General features: G+C 41.9%; 1 protein-coding gene across 1 annotated transcript; it reads left to right on the forward strand.

Annotated features, from left to right (window-relative positions):
• The first annotated feature begins 2 nt into the window (after positions 1–2).
• On the forward strand, positions 3–13,836 carry LOC106598149 (guanylate-binding protein 1). The gene is made up of 11 exons (XM_045704704.1): positions 3–270; positions 2,733–2,937; positions 3,525–3,652; positions 4,245–4,354; positions 4,518–4,708; positions 4,843–5,085; positions 11,921–12,201; positions 12,387–12,599; positions 12,727–12,829; positions 12,991–13,184; positions 13,336–13,836. The coding sequence occupies exons 2-11, from the start codon at positions 2,742–2,744 to the stop codon at positions 13,555–13,557; spliced, it is 1,881 nt and encodes a 626-aa protein (XP_045560660.1). The 5' UTR covers positions 3–270; positions 2,733–2,741; the 3' UTR covers positions 13,558–13,836.
• The last annotated feature ends 7,406 nt before the right edge of the window (positions 13,837–21,242 follow it).

Below are 21,242 nucleotides of genomic sequence, written 5' to 3' on the forward strand. Positions count from 1 at the left end.
ACTTTCCGACATGAAGATAACTGACGTCATGACATGATTTGACCTTGTTTTTTTACCGAGTTCCCAGTTGTCTTGAACGCACCATTATATACGTGCGATTCAACCAGTTAGGAAGTCTGACATTTCGGAATGTTCTTGTTCCCACTAGCACGTGATCGCGGCATATAATGAACCACTGCGCAGCACAGGGACTTTTATACGTCACTTATTTATTTTACTATCCTAACGCTGACCACAGGCTGAACAATAACCCACTACAGCGTTGCCGAGGTAAACTCCCGTGCACTGCTTACATTTAGGAATATTTTTTATTTTATTTACTATTGATTTGCAAGTTGACTGGTTATATGAAAAATACTTGATCCATCCTTAATAATGTAGGCGTTTGCGGTTAATTAATTGATTAGATAACCAGAAAAAATCTTCTGACATAGGCTATATCTGCCACATGATTTAGCCTATGGTAGAACCAGTATGTGAACTTTTCTGTAGTCTATATGCTGGACATAAAATGTATGACAACGTACTGTATTGAGACTGAATTAGAGGGTGATGCCTCTGGAATTTATACACTGATTGAGTAGGTAAAGTTATGGAGATTGTCCTCCTATTAGAGAGACGGTGAGAAAACAGTTCCTCAGTTTAGGGTTCTTTAATGTTGATTGGAGGTTAAATGTTTGCAATTCTGTGACATGTCACTCAGCTTTGATTATCCAACTAACTGTCCATTTATCCATACAAGATGTGGTCTGGAAATAATAAACATGAATACAATGGCATCAATACTAAGAAGGCACATTCATTTAGCAATAACAAAACAAGATATACAGCTTTCATCTGTTATAATAATCCAATGACTGAAACGAAAATACAAGTAGCTAGCAACATCAGACTAACCATCTAACAATGACAGGTGAAAATGTAGCTAACAATGTTAGATAGCTACCATAAAAAGAGACACAATTGATCAGTTTGGCCTGGCGGGCAGCTCTAGGAAGAGTTTTGGTGGTTCCAAACTTCTTCCATTTAAGAATGATGAGGCCACTGTGTTCTTGGGGACCTTCAATGCTGCTGGATTTTTTTGGTACCCTTCCCCAGATCTGTGCCTCGACACAATCCTGTCTCTGAGCTTTATGGACAATTCCTTTGACCTCATGTCTTCCTTTTTGCTCGGACATGCACTGTCAACTGTGGGACCTTATATAGACAGGCGTGTGCCTTTCCAAATCATGTCCAATCAATTGAATTTACCACAGATGGACTCCAAGTTGTAGAAACATCTCAAGGATGATCAATGGAAACAGATGCACCTGAGCTCAATTTCTAGTATCATAGCAAAGGGTCTGAATACTTATGTAAATAAGGTTTTTCACTTATTTTTAATAGATTTGCTAAAATGTCTAAATCTGTTTTCGCTTTGTTATTATGGGGTAATTATGTGTAGATTGCTGAGCATTATTTTTAAATCAATTTTATAATAAGGCTGTAACGTAACAATGTGCAAAAGTAAAGAGCTCTGAATACTTTCCGAAGGCACTGTATATAGAGACTTTACAGTTGGCACTATGTATTCGGACAGGTAGCATTCTCCTGGCATCCGCCACATCCAGATTTGTCTGTCAGACTGCCAGATGAGGAAGTGTGATTCATCACTCCAGAGAACGTGTTTCCACTGCTCCAGAATCCAATGGCGGCGAGCTTTACACCACTCCAGCCGACGCTTGGCATTGCACATTGTGATCTTAGGCTTGTGTGTGGCTGCTCGGCCATGGAAACCCATTTCATGAAGCTCCCAACTAACTGTTCTTGTACTGACATTGATTCTAGAGGGAGTTTGGAACTCTGTTGTGAGTGTTGCAACCGAGAACATATGATTTTTTTCAGCATTTGCCGGTCTCATTCTGTGAGCTTGTGTGGCCTACCAATTTGCGGCTGAGCCATTGTTGTTCCTAGACGTTTCCACTTCACAATAACAGCACTTACATTTGAGCAGGGCAGAAATTTGACGAACTGACTTGTTGGAAAGATGGAATTCTATGACTGTGTCACGTTGAAAGTCACTGAGCTCTTCAGTAAGGCCATTCTACTGCTAATGTTTGTTTATGGAGATTGCATGGCTGTGTGCTCGATTTGATACGCCTATCAGAATCGGGTGTAGATGAATTCACACCCCGCACGCCGACCCCTTCCATAGTTTGGGAACAACTGCTGTAGGCTACATCCCAGTAAACACGGACCAACACCGATGTCTTGAATCAATCATAGACGTCTGTTTGGTTCAGACATCGTCCAGTCTAGACCGGCCTTGATTTGGTCGAAAAATTACCCAATTCTTTTTACATTTATTTTTTATGTCTGGAAAATACTATTTTAGACGTATTTTCAACGTCTTTGTGCTTTCTGGGACTATTCTAGCTTTGCGGGGTATAGGAGAGGCAATTTATTTTGTTTGGCCTAGGGCGACAAAACGGCCAGGACCGGGCCTGAATTTATTATAGTTTTTTTGTCACTGTCCACCCAGTCTGTTGATAAGCTTTGATTCACTCTTTATCACCTATTCCTGTGCCTCCTTGATCACATTACATTTAATTGCAATAAAAAGGTCTGTAGGGACTGTGACACACACACACACACACACACACACACACACACACACACACACACACACACACACACACACAGTACCCTACTCAATTAAAAGTTATTGTGTGTCCTTGCCCTCATTTCTATAGGACAGCATCATGGCAGGCCAGAGAGTATCCATGAAGGAACCAGTATGTCTGATAGAGAACGACAGTGACGGGAAGCTGCGTGTGGTCCGCAGTGCACTGGACATCCTGGACCAGATTGACCAGCATGTGGTAGTGGTGTCGGTGGTCGGGCTGTACCGCACCGGCAAGTCCTACCTCATGAACAAGCTGGCTGGAGAGAGGAAAGGTCAAGCATTTTTTTTAATCTATGGTCCAAAGTCCGAACAATGTACATAACCTCAACAATGTTATATGGATAAGGAATGATTATGTATAAGATCATTATTTCTCATAAAGATAGGGTAATAGAAATGTGAAACAGAAAGTGTTAACTTATGTACAGCATGTCTATATATGTACTGCATTTGTCATTCAGAGTTAGACAGATATGCTGCACCAAAGTACAGATTTGTCCTGTTCTGACCACATTATGCTTTGATTTTTTTTCTCTCCAAAATTGGAAATTCGACACACCCTGTTATTGCGTCTTGGAAACTACAGTTTCTCTTTTACACCATAACGTACAACCAGACAGCAGAGCAAATATCAAAAAAAACATTTTGTTCCGACCACATTTGTTCTAGATGGGTTGTGTAGATAAGTGTGCCGTTTTGCACTGGCTGCTAGTTTCACTTTCAGTCTGTCAGTATGATATACAGTATAATTAGACAAAAAGGTTCATCTGAAAACCAGCAGCCTTGAGTAAACACTTTACATCCTGCTGCCTCTTTGCTGATTCCATCCTAAGAACTGTTTTTATCATCTGTCCTCAAGGTTTTGCCCTGGGAGCCACCATCCAGTCCAAAACTAAGGGCATCTGGATGTGGTGTGTGCCTCACCCTGAAAAAAGAGACCACACCCTGGTGCTGCTGGATACAGAGGGGCTGGGGGATGTGGAGAAGGTGGGAGGTCAAAGTTCACTCTCTGTCAAAAACCTTTTATGGCTCAGATTGTTTAGATGACAGAATATAAGATTGCTATGGGTAAAATCCCATGTTATCTCAATAAACTATGTCTAGTACTGAGAGCTGATGCAATCAATTGTATATAATGTCTGACTTATAAATGTATGATATATACCCATTGATTCTAAAGAGTATAACAAATAATGACCCATGAGCTTAGTTCAACTGTTGTACCCCATCAGAACCCAAAATATAAGCTTGTTTTACTCGAATGTTTGTAAATGTAAATAAACTCTGTATAACATCATGGTTAACTACAATGATGATGTCACGGATGGTGAGTCATTGCACCCTTAGCTCAGTCTATGAATTTGAGTGGTTACATCTCTCCAGGCCCATCCCTCAGATTTTTAGTCCAAAACTGAGGCAGGGTGGGGCTTGGTTAATGTTTCAATTAAGGATTCCAGCTTTGACCTTTATTTAGGTAGGGAGCCCATACAACGGTGTATGGAGTAGACATTTAGTTACTGACTTGATTTCACTCTAGTATGAACAGAGTACCAATGTGTTCCTTCTATTGTGTCTGCAGGGTGATGAGAAGAATGACAACTGGATCTTTTCCCTGGCTGTCCTGCTCAGCAGTACTCTGGTGTACAACAGCATGGGAACCATCGACAACAACGCACTGGAGAAACTACAGTATCCTTCCGCAGGCCTATAAAGAAATATAGTGTAGTGTTGTATGTCTGGGTTCATTTAATCTCCAACAACCGAACCGACCTCAAAAAGCACTAATCGCTCAGCACTATACTGCATGTTAGTATATCTGGGTTCATTTTGTCCTCAACACCGCCTTCTACAGCTATGTGACAGAACTGACAGAGCACATCAAGGTGAAGTCCAACCAGCGAGACGGGGAGGAATCTTCAGAGTACCTGCGTTACTTTCCTTCCTTTGTGTGGACAGTCAGAGATTTCACCCTGACCCTGGAGGTTGATGGGAGACCCATCACAGCCAATGAGTACCTGGAGAACGCTCTTAAACTGAAAACAGGCGAGAATACTCACTAGCACATAACTGGATTGATGATAGTAAATATGAATGTATGAATACATACATAAAACGTTGTTGCGCACATAGAAGTTGTTAATTTAGGCCTATGTGCATATTTTTTGTTTTTACAAAAGGTCAAAGTGCAAAGGTTCAGCAGTACAACCTGCCTCGTAGTTGCCTGCGGAACTATTTCTCTCCTCGCTGGTGCTTTGTGTTTGAGAGGCCAGCCAGCAGAGACAAAATGAGACGTATGGAGGAGCTGACCGATGCTGACCTGGAGCCTGCCTTTGTGGAGCAAGCCAAGGAGTTCTGTGACCACGTCTTCAAGGAGGTCAAGACCAAGACCCTGAAACAGGGCCTGAAAGTTACCGGCAGACGTGAGTATAATTATTATAATACAACAAATATACTAAAGTACAACAGCTGATAGTACAACCACTTCCTCTACTACCACCAGTGCCATCACTACTACCACTACTACTACCAGCACCACTACAACTACTACAATTTCCTTTACTTCTTCTACAAGTAGTACTACTATTTATACTACTTCCATCGCTACTACATCCATCACTACCACAACTGTACATTGAGTGCATTGAACACCTTCCCAATATTGAGTTGCACCCCTTTGCCCTCAGAAAAGCCTCAATTCGTCAGGGCATGGACACTACAAGGTGTCAAAAGCATTCTACAGGGAGGGATGCTAGCCCATGTTTACTCAAAATGCTTCCCACAGTTGTGTCAAGTTGGCTGGTTGTTCTTTGGGTGGTGGACAATTCTTGATACAGACTGGAAACTGTTGAGAAACTCAGCAGCGTTGCAGTTCTTGACACACTCGAACTGGTGCACCTGGCACCTACTACCATACCTTGTTCATAGGCACTTAAATATTTTATCTTGCCCATTCACCTTCTGAATGGCACCCACACAATCCATGTCTCAATTGTCTCAAGGCTTCAAAATCCTTATTTAACTTGTCTCCTCCCCTTCATCTACACTGATTTGAAGTGAATTTAACAAGTGATATCCATACGGGATTATAGCTTTCACCTGGATTCACCTGGTCAGTCTGTCATTGAAAGAGTAGGTGTTCCTAATGTTCTGTACACAGTTAATTATTATAATAGAGTATGACTCTTGCAGTTTTATGTATGTATGTATGTATGTATGTGTATACTGTGCATTCGGACAGTATTCAGACCCCTTCCCTTTTCCACATTTTGTTATGTTACAGCATTATTCTAAAATTGACTATATATCATTTTTTTCTCAAATCTCCACACAATACCTCAATGACAAGGTAAAAACAGGTTTTTAGATTTTTTACAAACTTATTACAATAAACAGAAACCTAATTTAAATAAAAGTTAAATAAAAAAATAAAAAAATTGTCTTGAGTCTTTAGGTGCCTTTTGGCAAACACCAAGCAGGCTGTCATGTGCCTTTTACTGAGGAGTGGCTTCTGCTTGGCCACTCTTCCATAAAGACCTGATTGGTGGAGTTCTGCAGCGATGGTTGTCCTTCTGGAAGGTTCTCCCATCTCCACAGAGGAACTCTAGAGCTCTCTCAGAGTGACCAAGAGTGACTTGGTCACCTCCTGACCAAGGCCCTTCTCCCCCGATTGCTCAGTTTAGTCGGGTGGCCAGCTCTAGGAAGAGTTTTGGTGGTTCCAAACTTCTTCCATTTAAGAATGACGGAGGCCACTGTGTTCTTAGGGAACTTTAATGCTGCAGAAATGTTTTGGTACCCTTCCCAGATCTGTGCCTCGACACAATCTTGTCTTGGAGCACTACGGACAGTTCCTTCGACTTCATGGCTTGGTTTTTGCTCTGACATGAACTGTCAACTGTGGGACCTTATATAGACAGGTGTGTGCCTTTCCAAATCATGTCCAATCAATTGAATTTACCACAGGTGGACTCCAATCAAGTTGGAGAAACATCTCAAGGATGATCAATGAAAACAGGATCCACCTGAGCTCAATTTCGAGTCTCATAACAAAGGGTCTGAATACTTATTTAAACAAGGAGTCACATTGAGATTAAAAAATAAATTTTATACATTACAATAAAAACAGAAAACATCACGTATATAAAACAATATAATTCAGCACATAATAAACCAAAATAAACGTATTTAATAAAAGCAATCACCATGAGAAACAAGATTCTCTGGTCTGATGAAACCAAGATTGAACTCTTTGGTCTGAATGCCAAGCATCATGTCTGGAGGAAACCTTGCACCATCCCTACGGTGAAGCATGATGGTGGCAGCATCATGCTGTGGGGATGTTTTTCAGCAGCAAGGACTGGGAGACTAGTCAGGATCAAGGCAAAAAATGAACGGAGCAAAGTACAGAGATCCTTGATGAAAACCTGCTCCAGAGCGCTCAGGACCTCAGACCGGGGCAAAGGTTCACCTTCCAACAGGACAACGACCCTAAGCACACAGCCAAGATAATGCAGGAGTGGATTCGGGTCATCTCTGAATGTCCTTGAGTGGCCCAGCCAGAGCCCGGACTTGAACCCGATGGAACATCTCTGGACAGACCTGAAAATAGCTGTGCAGCAACGCTCCCCATCCAACCTGACAGAGCTTGAGAGGATCTGCAGAGAGGAATGGGAGAAACTCCCCAAATACAGGTGTGCCAAGTCTGTAGCGTCATACCCCAAAATATTTGAGGCTGTAATCACTGCCAAAGGTGCTTCAACAAAGTAGTGAGTACTTATGTAAATGTCATATTTCAGTTTAGATTTTTTTTTTATACATTTGCTAACATTTCTAAACCTGTTTTTGCTTTGTCATTATGGGGTATTGTGTGTAGATTGATGAGGGGAAAAAAACTATTTTAAATACATTTTAGAATAAGGTTGTAATGTAACAAAATGTGGAAAAAGTCAAGGGGTCTGAATACTTTCCAAATGCACTGTATATGTTAGTCATTGTCCAGTTAATTAGGTACGCCCATCAGGAATCAGGTTGGACCCCCAATTTTTTCCAGAAGAGCCTAAATTCTTCGGGGCATGGATTCTACAAAGTGTGGCGTACAAACTTTGCCCAATTGGTATCAAGGGACCCCAACGTGTGCCAGGAAAACATTCCCCAAACTATTACACCCCCGCCACCAGCCTGTACCGTTGACAGCAGGAAGGATGGGGCCATGGACTCATGCTGTTTACGCCAAATCCTGACTCTGCCATCAGCATGACGCAACAGGAATTGGGATTCGTCGGACCAGGCGAACAAGTGTTGGTGTTCGCGTGCCCATTGGAGTCGCTTATTCTTGGTTTTAGCTGATAGGAGTAGAACCCAGTGTGGTCATCTGCTGCAATAGCCAATCCGTGACAAGGACCGACGAGTTGTTCGTTCCAAAATGCTGTTCTGCACACCACTGTTGTACTGTGCCATTTTTTTGTCTGTTTGTGGTCCACCTGTTAGCTTGCTCGATTCTTGCCAGTCTTCTTCGACCTCTCTCATCAACGAGCTGTTTTCGCCTACAGGACTGCCTTTGACCGCATGTTTTTTGTACGTCTTACCATTCTCAGTAAACTCTTGACACTGTCGTACATGAAACGCCCAGGAAGCAGGACGTTTATGAGATACTGGAACCGGCATGCTTGGCACCGACTATCATACCACGCTCACAGTTGCTTAGGTCACTCGTTTTGCCCATTCTAACGTTCAATTGAACAGTACAGTGGTTGCTGCACTAAACGTTTTGCGATTATACTGCGGGATTTAGAGGTCATTTGTGGTTTAGTAAGGTACCCTGCGTCACCACTTCATTCCTCCACTGATTATGCTTTTGGGTCCTACTGTGTCTCTAACTGACAATGAATGGGCAACATAAACCTAAATAGAAACTGATAATTGTGCACGACTTCAGTATTACTTACTAAAACTGTTGTTACACAAAGGTTTTTATTTTATTAGGATTATTTTGCTCTTACTGTAATACTGTAGCCCACTTACTTCCAGTCACGGTGTACTGTGCCTGGGTGGCGCAACGGTCTAACACGGAACCCATGCATGGAACCGTGCATAAATATATTTTGTTAATTAATTCACACATAAAACGGTCAACCGAATCGTTTCTAGTCATCTCTCCTCCTTCCAGGCTTGTTCATTTTTTAACTTATATGGTGATTGGCATCTAAACTTTCATAGTATTACCACGACAACCGGCAACACAGTTCGTCTTTCAATCACCCACGTGGGTATAACCAATGAGGATATGGCACGTGGGTACCTGCTTCTATAAACCAATGAAGAGATGGGAGAGGCAGGACTTGCTGTCACGTCCTGACCAGTATAAGGTTAATTGGTATTGTAGTTTGGTCAGGACGTGGCAGAGGGTATTCGTTTTATGTGGTTCGGGGTGGTGTGTTTTGTTGAAGGGGCATTTGGTTTAAGTATTCCGGGGTTTTTGGGCACTGTTTGGTTTTCAGGTATTCTATGATTTGTCTAGTATGTCTGTTTCTATGTTTGGTTAATTGGGGTTGGGACTCTCAGTTGAAGGCAGGTGTTGTCTATCTGCCTTTGATTGAGAGTCCCATATATGAGGGTGTGTTTGTGTTTGTTATTTGTGGGTGATTGTTCTGTGTTGAGCTTTATGCTTTGCCAGACTGTTGGTTGTTCGTTCATTCTCGTGGTTTGTTATTTTGGCATTCATTTTGAAAATAAATAAACGTCAAGATGAGCCTGCACTTACCTGCTGCGTTTTGGTCCTCCATTTCCAACGACAAGCGTGACACTTGCAGTGCGATATGCGTCAGAAATAGGAATGACTTCTATTTTAGCCCTTGGCAACGCAGATGCTCGTTGACACGCGCGAGCAGTGTGGGTGCAATAATTGAATAACATAGATTACTAAATTTATTTTGCAACCGCAAGCGGTGTAGTCAGGGTATTAGACACTGCACAGCAATGCAAGTTGTGTTGCTACAGATGCTGGTTCAATACCCCTGCTGGCCTGGACTGGGAGACCCATGAAATTACTGTAGGTTTTTCTCCCTCTAAAAACAGAAATAAATCATTCTAAAAAACAAACTGTCTTTATTTACACATTTCTCACCCCATGTTCAAGAATTGCCTTTTTTCACTCATTTTACGTTATTTGAAAACGAAATAATCTTCAAAATTGTTATTTTTTAAACAAAGCGATTATTAGATTTAATTTTGAATTATATAAAAGCCCCCTGGATATTCTCACAGATATATTATTAACCCTGTTATTAGCAGGACAACATATAAATCAAATCAAATATTGGTCATGGCTCTCGAGTGGCGCACAATGGGGTTGCCTTGCTGATCTCCAGCTGTATCCACTAAAAGCAAGTGAGGTTCAAGGCACGAGGGCAGGGGGCACGCGATGGGCTGCAGAGCCGCGCGCAGAAGACGGACGCAGCCTATGGGGAAGGCACCCCCCCTCCGCCAGACTGGGTAGCACAAAGCAACACTTTAAGGGGCATTGCACTAATAATGGCGCTGACTAGGGAAACGTTCCCGCTGTTCTTAGTGCAAGTCTGCATGTTCAAACTAAAACAATGTAACTAATAATGGCATCTTTATGCTTTCGTTAATAAAATAAATGAGGGTAGGGGGAGAATTCTATCGTCAAATATATTTATAAGTTAGGTTGGCTGTATCACAACCGGCCATGATTGGTTGCAATTTCAGTTTAATCCACCAGAAAAGACAAAACAAATAATACCACAAAAAGTATTATGTATCACATCCGACCGTGATTGGGAGTCCCATAGGGCACCTACATAAAGCTGAGTAACTCACTCATTCATGGCTTTGGATCAAAATAAATAAGTACCAACATTCTTTCTGATAGTCTTTTATTAATAAAGACATGTTTTGGTTATCCTGTCCTGGACACCATGTACAGTATTATGGGCTATTAGCAACACCTCTCTGTATTTTGATACTTTGTGGATGGGGGCTCCCGCAGTGCAAAATGCATTGCTACAGACACAAGGTTCGATACCCGTGCCAGCCGCCACCTGGAAACCCATGAGATGGCTTTTGGTTTTAATTTAGAATCCTCCAATCCAATCCTCCTGCCGCAGGTAGCCTAGTGATTAGAGCGTTGGGCCAGTAACTGAAAGGTTGCTAGATTGAATCCCTGAGCAGACAAGGTAGAAATCTGTTGTTCTGCCACTGAACAAGGCTAACCCACTGTTCCTAGGCTGTCATTGTAAATAAGAACTTGTTCTTAACTGACTTGCCTAGTTAAATATAATAATAAATAAAATATGTAATTATTGACGGAGAGTCACGTCATATTTTTCAATATACCGTAGGCGACATGAGTCTCATTAGTGTCGAGTAATGTGCTGTTAAAAGTGGTGTAGGTCTTATTTATTTAAAGAGCATATTGAAGTTAGGATAGGATTTGAAGCAATAGCCTACAACTATTTTAGCACCGTTTCGCGCTGCTCTGAGACAGGCATGAGGACTGGTCTTGATAAATCAATGAGATTTTTATTTTCACTGACTCTTCGTTTGGGCATTGGTTAGACTACAATTAGGGTGTAGAAATGTTATGCCCTTAGTGTAACCTTTATTTAATTAGGCAAGTCAGTTAAGAACAAATTCTTATTTATAAGGACAGCCTACTCCTTCCTCCCCGTCAGTGAATTGAACCCCGGTCTCCAGCGTGCCAGCACGACACAGGGATTTTAGTACTGTAGCCTACTCCCGACCTTCACCTTGTACAGCGCCATATTTTCCTTTCCATCCTGACGGAAACCCAGAGTTTTTTTTGTTTTTTTTTGGAATAGAAACACCATAATATTAATCAAATTAATTAAGCAACATTTCTTAAAATCAGTCCCATATACTATGTTCTTACAAAAAAAGGTTTTAAATTCTCTAGTACAGCCACTATTGAAGGCTATCAAATGCTTCTCAAAGATGTCCACTGGTGGTCAAACTAGCACTAACTAGCATTAATGGTAGCAGTGGTTGGCACTTAAATAATGTGCCATAGAATTCTGCTGTGCCGCAGTACGCTGCAACTTTTAAAGGACAAATCACTGTAACTGAATGCCTCAATGTCTGCCTGCTTTATATAGCAAGTCACAGCAACGTGACACACTGTCTATAGGAGCCAACTATTTTCGTGAACCTAATAAACCGGCCGACTGAGTGGATATATGCAGATTGTGCTCACTCACTCTCTCCCTCTCTCTCCTGCAGTGCTGGGGAACCTGGCAGAGACGTATGTGTCCGCCATCCGGAGCGGGCAGATCCCCTGCCTGGACAATTCTGTGGTGGCACTGGCCCAGATTGAGAACTCCAGTGCCATCGAGAGGGCCAGGGCCCACTACCAGAAGGGCATGGCTGACTGGGTGGCCTACCCCACAGAGACCCAAGAGGAGCTGTCTGAAGTGCATGCTGTCATGGAGAAGGAGGCTGTGGCCATATTCATCAACAACTCCTTCAAAGACGAGGACCAGAAGTACCAGTTGGAGCTCATGGTATGGGAATGTAGATTCTATATTCAATGAGTCAATATTCAATTTAATGATACATGTATTTAACAAGATTAGGTTAATTTGTCATTTGGGTGAACTATCCCTTTTATGGTACCATTTTATTACCTTAACTCAACCAAGACATTCTGGTTTGTTCTGGTACATTCTGAACCAACCTCTTTCTATAGAAAGTGCTTCAAGAGGAGTATGAGAAGATCTGTGAGAGGAACTACAAGGAGTCCCAGAAGGCATGTGAGTCCAAAATCGAATGCATCTTTGCCCCTTTGGAGGAGAAAATAAGGGATGGCTCCTACATGACCCCTGGAGGATACAAAGAGTACTGCAACGACCTGAAACTGGCCACCAGCGAATACAGATCTGAGGGAGGCAGGGGAGTGAAGGTATGTTGGGGAGGTGGTGCTATTTTAGGATATTTTGTAATTATCATGTTTTGTGGATGCTGGTCAAAGGAGTTATGAATGCACTGATGTGATGTTGAAAGTTAAATATTATGTGTGATTGTTCCAGGCTGAAGAGGTACTGAAGGAGTACTTGGAAAGGAAAGCCAGCATTGGTCAGGCCATCCTGTCAGCAGACCAGTCCCTCACTGAAGCTGAGCAGAGAGCAGAAGGTGATATAATAAATATAAAACTAACATCTGCCTAATCAGTGTGCTAAAATGACAACACGCAACCTGACGACAACATTCTAATGACCACCACATGAAGGCTTACCTATCACTCTCTCTTTCCCTTGGTCTCTCTCTGTCACTCATACTCTCTCCCTCTGCAGCCGAGCAAGCAAAAAGGGAGGCATCTGAGCGGGAGAATCGAGCCATGGAGGAGCAGCTGGTTGTCCAGGAGAGGTTGAGAGCGGACCAGCAGAGGACGTATGAGGAGAATGTGAACCAGCTGATGGAGAGGATGGAGAGAGACAGTAGAAATGCCATAGCAGAGCATGACAGAGTTCTGCAGGCCAGACTAAAGGTAGGAACCTAAAACACAAACATTGAGAAGTACACTTTAAAACTACAATAACTGTAGTAATACGATGTGTGTCTGTGTACACTGCATTTGTCAGTTAGTTATACACTGTATGTGATGTACTGTATGTGGCAAACTTTATTTGTCATTTCAGGAGCAGAGTGATCTCCTCCAGCAAGGATTTGATGACAAAGCAACCCAAATGCAAAGAGGGATAGATGCCCTTAAGGATGCGAAGGCACAAGAGGTAGAGAATAGGATATCATTCATTAGCAAGGCTCTGGATACTGTTGGGACTGCAGCTACAATGTTCCTACCAGGAATATTCCCCCAAATTGGAGGAATGGCTTTGAAATTCTTTTCAAAGTTGTTCTGATGAAAGTTCTCGAGGAGATTGACTAATAATAATTTGATAGTTTTTCCCATACACCAGTTTAATCATTTATTGATTCAATCAGTATTTATTGAAGTTAATGACTGACTTACTTTAGATTAAGCACTCAATTAAGGTTGTATTTGTTTGGGTTTATGCTAGTTTAGACTACAATACAAAAAACAAAGGAAAGCTTTTAAGACGTTTTTGCAGTTCTTTTTTTACTAATACCTCTAACATTAAAAAGATTGATCAGTGCCTAAATGATCTACTTGAAGTTTAGTTTGATGTGGTGCATTTGTTATTGAACCAGACGTGCTTCCCTAGTTATAGTTATGCATCCATAGTTATAAATGATGTGGTTAACTCTATGGATAATAGGCAACATTGACCTGTCAAAAGCTTTCGATACTGTTGATCACTCACTGCTAATTTAGAGGCTTTCCTCAATTGGCCTGCATGTAAGTGGTTTAAAAATGACTTGACAGATAGAACTCAATGTGTATCTACTGATGGTGTTAAATCAGGTTTCCTGGATATTACGAAAGGTGTCTCGCAGGGGTCGATTCTGGGTCCTGTACTTTTCACATGAACAATATAAACTTGTCTGTTAAATTGTAACCTGCACTTGTATGCCGATGATACTGTTGTGTATGCCATTACCCCAGTTGACCAGGCTCTATCTGAACTGCTCTAAGTTACAGTTCACAGCAGGTGAAGTATGGTCTCAATATGTTAACATGACACAGCCAGGTTTTTCTCCTACGCTCCGGTGTGGCAATGATGTAATCCAGATTACCATTTTTTTTTTTTCACTATGGGTTAAGGGCCTGAAAAGCGAGCCTGCAACGGGCAACAAAACTTTGAAAGTCAACCACATTGAAAGTGCGGTTTCGGGTCTTTCGATCAAACCTTCGTTTCCAAACTTTCATTTCCTTTGCACCTTCTCCAGATCCTCACTGGCAAACTCACAGGCGCAGTGTAATCTGTATCGAAAAGCGCTAACGTGCGCCCATAAACGTCTCAGACAGATCGACCATGGTGGGATGGCACACGCTGGGAACACTCTCGGGTACTTTTCTGATAACCCACCAGGTTCCTCTACTCTGGGCATTTGGCACAACATTCCCTCCAGCCAAATTGTTTCCCAGAATGAATGAGACCCACTTCACCGGTAGGCTAGGCCTCACGCCAACGACAATGGAACCAGAAATAAGATCAGACTAGTGTTCCACATTATACAAAGGAACCTCCATGCAACCGATCTCCACACCTTGTACTAACACACTGTAACCAGTTGCTGTAGTGTCAGACAAAGGCAAATCACCCTTCAAAATGAATGACTGGGCTTTCCCAGTGTATCGCAGTATCTTCACCGGCTGCTAAACAGCATCGCCACTCTGCAGAGACACAAACTAGTCAAAAAGGGTTCATACATCTGATCCAAAATCTTGTTCAGGAGATGCTCCAATCCCAACCAGAGACTTAATTGGCTGGAGTGGTCCCACAAGAAGAAACAGCTTTTTCTCGCTCTCATTTTTGTGTTTCAACTTAGGACACTGAGAGACAATGTGTCCTTTCTCACTGCAGTAATGACAAACTGACTGTTTTCTGCCGATCTTTATCTTTGGGCACTGTAGAAATGGACTGAAACCATGGGGCGGCAGATAGCCTAGTGGTTAGAGCGTTGGGCCAGTAACTGAAAGGTGTTGGTGGATCGAGTCCCTGAGCTGACGAGGTAAAAATCTGTTGTTCTACCCCTGAACAAGGCAGTTAACCCACTGTTCCTAGGCTGTCACTGGGTTGCTTTTTGCGTAAGAATAACTACTGTGTGCTTTGTTTGTGAAGGTTGTTACAGTTGAAGTCGGAAGTTTACATACACTTAGGTTGGAGTCATTAAAACACGTTTTCAACCACTCCACAAATTTCTTGTTAACAAACTATAGTTTTGGCAATCGGTTAGGACATCTACTTTGTGCATTACACGAGACGCGCTCTGTCTCCTAGAGATGAACGTACTTTGGTGCGAAAAGTGCAAATCAATCCCAGAACAGCAAAGGACCTTGTGAAGATGCTGGAGGAAACGGGTACAAAAGTATCTATATCCACAGTAAAAAGAGTCCTATATCGACATAACCTGAAAGGCCGCTCAGCAAGGAAGAAGCCACTGCTCCAAAACCTCCATAAAAAAGCCAGACTACGGTTTGCAACTGCACATGGGGACAAAGATCGTACTTTTTTGGAAAAATGTGGTCTGGTCTGATGAAACAAAAATAGAACTGTTTGGCCATAATGACCATCGTTATGTTTGGAGGAAAAAGGGGGAGACTTGCAAGCCGAAAAACATCATCCCAACCGTGAAGCACGGGGGTGGCAGCATCATGTTGTGGGGGTGCTTTGCTGCAGGAGGGAGTGGTGCACTTCACAAAAAAGATGGCATCATTAGGTAGGAAAATTATGTGGATATATTGAAGCTCAAGACATCAGTCAGGAAGTTAAAGCTTGGTCGCAAATGGGTCTTCCAAATGGACAATGACACCAAGCATACTTCCAAGTTGTGGCAAAATGGCTTAAGGACAACAAAGTCAAGGTATTGGAGTGGCCATCACAAAGCCCTGACCTCAAGCCTATAGAAAAGTTGTGGGCAGAACTGAAAAAGTGTGTGCTAGCAAGGAGGCCTACAATCCTGACTCCGTTACACTAGCTCTGTCAGGAGGAATGGGCCAAAGTTCACCCAACTTATTGTGGGAACCTTGTGGAAGGCTACCCAAAACGTTTGAGCCAAGTTAAACAATTTAAAGGCAATGCTACCATATACTAATTGAGTGTATGTAAACTTCTGACCCACTGGGAATGTGATGAAATAAATCACTCTACTATTATTCTGACATTTCATTCTTAAAATAAAGTGGTGATCCTAACTGACCTAAGACAAGGAATTTTTACTTGGATTAAATGTCAGGAATTGTGAAAAACTGAGTTTAAATGTATTTGGCTAAGGTGTATGTAAACTTCCGACTTCAACTGTATGTGTCAACACAAAGTCATCTGCAAGAACTGCAGCTTTCTCAAGTTTGTATTGACACAACATAGCTTTGTGCTTCTGTCTTCTGAGCCTTTCCCACAAGAACACTTTGGAGGAGCAGAGACCAAATATCTCGCGGCCATTTCAGGGATGTGGAAATCCGCTCAAACAGAGTAAAATATACATCCACCTCCTTTTCATTGAAAGGCGGAACAAGCCAGCTGTTCCGACCAAGATCACACTCTATTGAGGGTGCAGGATGGCCTGACTGGATTCGGAGTGTTTCCAGATCTCGCTCTCTTAGTCAAATGGCATGCTCAAGTTCATGTTCTTGTCTTTCCCTGCGCTCTAACTCTTAATTTCTGTTGCTCCAGTCTCTCATGTTCTCTTTAAATTGTATTTTTGCTCGAGCTCTAATTTCTGTTGTTCCAACTTTACCTTTAGTCCTAACTCCCTTAGTTGCACATCTACGGGATGTACTGTACTCCCTTAGTTGCACGTCTACGGGATGTACTCTACCACCCATAGGACCCATTTCATCAACCTCCCTCTCCGGAAGGATTTCCTCCTCCACCAAAGCAGTACCTTTCAACTCTTTGACTATTGCTTTTGGATCATAATGATGTCATAATGCTTTGAAATGACCATCAAATTCACCTTTGTACATTTATCTAGCATCTCCCATGTAGGGTTTTTCACAAATACTTCCAACTTAAAATCCATGGCTTTATTTTTATAAGCCTGTGTGTTTATGCAACTTTCAAAAATGAATCCACCAGTCTTATAACCCCTTTGGGTGGATGTCAGTGACAGAAACTCTACTACCAAACAGAATTTTGAACACTCAAATATCTGGGCAGAGTAGAGTTTAAAAGTAGGTGATTAGAGCGACTATCATAATCATGATAAACAAGATCCCGGACGAGCCCGCGTTGTGTTACATTCCCCAGCAAGAAAAGAAAAAGTCGCTCAACAGAAGGGGGAACTAACAAAGAGTCACGGACAACAACCAAAACGAAACAGGTGGGATTTTAGGAGGGGTTCTTAAAGACACTCGCGGAGGCATCCACTGAAAGATGCATAGCAACAACAACTGGGATCTGAAAGACACCCACCATGAGCAGCCAGTAAATGTGCCCACTAAGAGGCAAACAAAAGAACAACCCACTCAAAACTTAAAGACAGGAAACAAACCAAAACAGTGGCACAAAACAAAATCAAATAAAGGATTATTGATCTAGAAAACAAAAAAGGGCATGCAGTTCTAGCTTGTATGACTCCCTGGGCGACTCCTCCACCCCCCCCCCAAAAGCACCATTCTGCACTAATTTTTATTCAGACATTTGGAACAACACAAATAAATAATCATAACATTTAAAAATATACAAATATGTACAAAAATAAGATTCATTAATATCAAAAAGTAGTAACAAAGACAAATAGAAACAAATAGTATATAAATATAAACTAAAAAAAGAATCAAATTATTACACTATTACCCTATTGCTAACAAAAAACACAATTAAAACTAAATTGCACAAATCCTATATCACACAAATACAAAAATAGCTTAACCCCTGTGCGGCGACATCCAGCGAAAAATCATATCGCCATTAGCATAACAAAATGTAATCATTTTTTTTTATTTTTTTTCTCCAAATTATATCGTTTTATAGATACACCTCTCCTGAATCGAACCACGTTGTCCGATTTCAAAAAGGCTTTACAGCAAAAGCAAAACATTAGATTATGTTAGAGGAGTATATCGTAAAAGTAGCCACATAGCCATTTTCCGACCAACCACATGCATCACAAATAACCAAAAAACGGCTAAATGCAGCACTAACCTTTGACAATCTTCATCAGATGACACACCTAGGACATCATGTTACACAATACATGCATTCTTTTGTTCGATAAAGTTCATATTTATATATAAAAACAGCATTTTACATCGGTGCGTAACGTTGACTATTTTCCCTCAAATGCATCCGATGAAACAGAGCTACAATTTACTAAATGACTATTCGAAAACATTTTTAAAATGTAATATTGTCATTCTAAGATTTATAGATGAATATCTCTTGAAAGCACCTGTAATGCCAGATTTAAAATTAACTTTACTGGGTAATCATACTTTGCGATGAAAGGGGATGCGATACTCTGAAAAATAGGCTAACGTTACAGGTCAGCGCCATCTTGGAACAATCGCATATCACATCTAGTCTTGTATACTATTGTCAATAATCCCTTACCTTTGGTTGTCTTCATCAGAAAGCACTTCCAGGAATCCCAGGTCCACAACAAATGTATTTTCGTTCGAAAAAAATACTCCTTTGTTCCAAGAGCTTGTTCTTGTTAGCGCGTCTGAAGGCTGATCCAAATGCTCCGTCGGCCGCGGGACAGCCATTTCGAGAAAATGCATTTTTTTTCCCCATTTAGGTTCGTTCAAACATGTCAAACGTTGTATAACATAAATCTTCAGGGCGTTTTTCAACAAGAGAGCCAATAAGATTCGAGGGGGACGATTGCATTGTGTTTCAAAACGTTTCGAAAGGGGAGGGTAACCAGGGGCGCCGGCGTTATAATGGTGATGGCCCTCTCCGTGTGACCACGTTCCACAGCGTCTCATTCATTCAGTTTTAACAGTAGGAGACTCAAACCACTTTGTAAAGACTGGGAACATCTAGTGGAAGCAATAGGAAGTGCTCAGTGAACCATAGCTCACGGTGTGATTAATAGGCAACGTGATGAAGTTGAGTTCGCAATTCAGAATTCCACTTCCTGTTTCGATCTGTCTCGGGGTTTTGACTGCCATATGAGTTCTGTTATACACAGACACCATTCAAACAGTTTTAGAAACTTTAGGGTGTTTTCTATCCACAAGTATTAATTATATGCATATCCTAGCTTCTGAGTTTGAGTAGTAGGCCGTTTAAAATGGGCACATTTTTTTCAAATGCGACCGTCAAGAGGTTAACACACTTATAAAAAAATAACCTGATTAATACACTAGTGCACAACTGCCATCTTAACCCTGACCTTTCTTGCCTTCCTTGATGCAAAGTCATCAATTACATCATCATAAGAAATCTGCCCAGCAATTGCATGGTTAATACTGATGACAGCAAGGCCACTAAGGCGTTCCTGTGCCATGGTGGACCTCAGGTATGATTTGATGAAAAAAGCTCCTCTCTGCTTCAGCTACGGTCACTGGAAGAGTAAGACAAATTCTGAGAGCAGTCCACAAATTTGGATACATTTCTGAGAACTCCCTTTCATGTATAAATATCAGCAGTTCAAGCAGGGTCATGGTCTTCGATGGCAAGTCAGGCAATTTCTTCAGTTCCTGTGCAAGCTCTCTGCAATCCAAATCTGAGAGTTCATTATAGTGCAGTGTCATACTAAGGGCCTCACATTGTTCTGTCAGCTCCTCATATGAGAGACACTGGAAGGTTGACAGCACTCCAAACTTCTCTCCCACATTTTCCAATGTTGAAAATCTTTCCTGAAAGGCTGAGTTTGCAGCATCAACAACGACATTGGAAAATGTCACCTCCAGCTTCTTCAGAGCATCACTCAAAGGCTCATCAAATTATTCATGTGAAAAGTGCTGCTTTGTGGACCTCAGACTTTTTTGTTGTAGAACGACCTACATTCATACCCTCTCAAATATCCTTGGATGACATTTGTGCAGTCATAAAGCCTGTTTACCTGTAGTTGCTGAGACCTCTCTCTGTCTTTCTGAGAAGACTGACTGCAACATCCACATGCATACTGGGAGATTGCATCAGCTTGCTCACATGTTGGATCTGGCACAAGATGTCATACCACACCACTGTACAGATGCTGAAGCGGTATTATTTCTTAAGTTTAACTAGGCAAGTCAGTTAAGAACAAATTCTTATTTACAATGACAGCCTACCCCGGCCAAACCTGGACGACGCTGGGCCAATTGTGCACCGCCCTATGGGACTCCCAATCACGGCCGGATGTGATGCAGCCTGGATTTGAACCAGGTACTGCAGTGTCTTAGACCACTGCGCCACTCAGGAGCCCCAGGTGAGCCCACCTCTGACAAGGACTGGGCCTCAATCTTTATCACAGGGTCTTTGATCCCTCACCTTAATCAGTGCTTCTCTCACCGCTGCTGCCTGATACCTCAGTGGCTCAACACTTAACTTTACTCTCCCACCTTCAAAGTGATGTCCACATGTTTTTTCAGGATGGCCCATCGCTGTGTGGAGTTGAGAACAAGGTGTACAGTTTGTGTAAGATGCCAAAGTAACATGTGGCATCGACAGAACTTTTAGCAGCATCAGCCACAACCAGGTTCAATGTGTGAGCCCCACATGACACAAATAGAGCTCTTGGATTAATTTTCAGAAGTCTGGCTTGGACACCTTTGTTTTTGCCTCTCATGTTGGCTCCATTACCATACGACTGTCCTCTGCGGTCATCAATTCAAAAGGAATTTTTAGCTCCTCTAATCTTTTGAGAATCACCGATGCCAAATGTTGGCACGTGGACTCCTCTGCCTCCAAAACCCCCATAAAATGTTCCTTTTATGTGGGGCTCCTCCTTCAGTGACACAATTCTAATCACAACTGACAACTGTTCAGTGTGGCTGACATCTGAGGTGCAATCTAGAATGATAGAGAAT

This window comes from Salmo salar, chromosome ssa21, assembly GCF_905237065.1.
Source record: "Salmo salar chromosome ssa21, Ssal_v3.1, whole genome shotgun sequence".
Classification (NCBI taxonomy): domain Eukaryota; kingdom Metazoa; phylum Chordata; class Actinopteri; order Salmoniformes; family Salmonidae; genus Salmo; species Salmo salar.

Coding starts and splice junctions, on each gene's coding strand:
- LOC106598149 (XM_045704704.1), top strand. CDS start 2,742: ATGGCAGGCCAGAGAGTATCCATGAAGGAACCAGTATGTCTGATAGAG. Junction 4,709..4,842: donor CGCTCTTAAACTGAAAACAG/GCGAGAATACTC, acceptor TTTTTACAAAAG/GTCAAAGTGCAAAGGTTCAG. Junction 12,202..12,386: donor AGTACCAGTTGGAGCTCATG/GTATGGGAATGT, acceptor CTCTTTCTATAG/AAAGTGCTTCAAGAGGAGTA.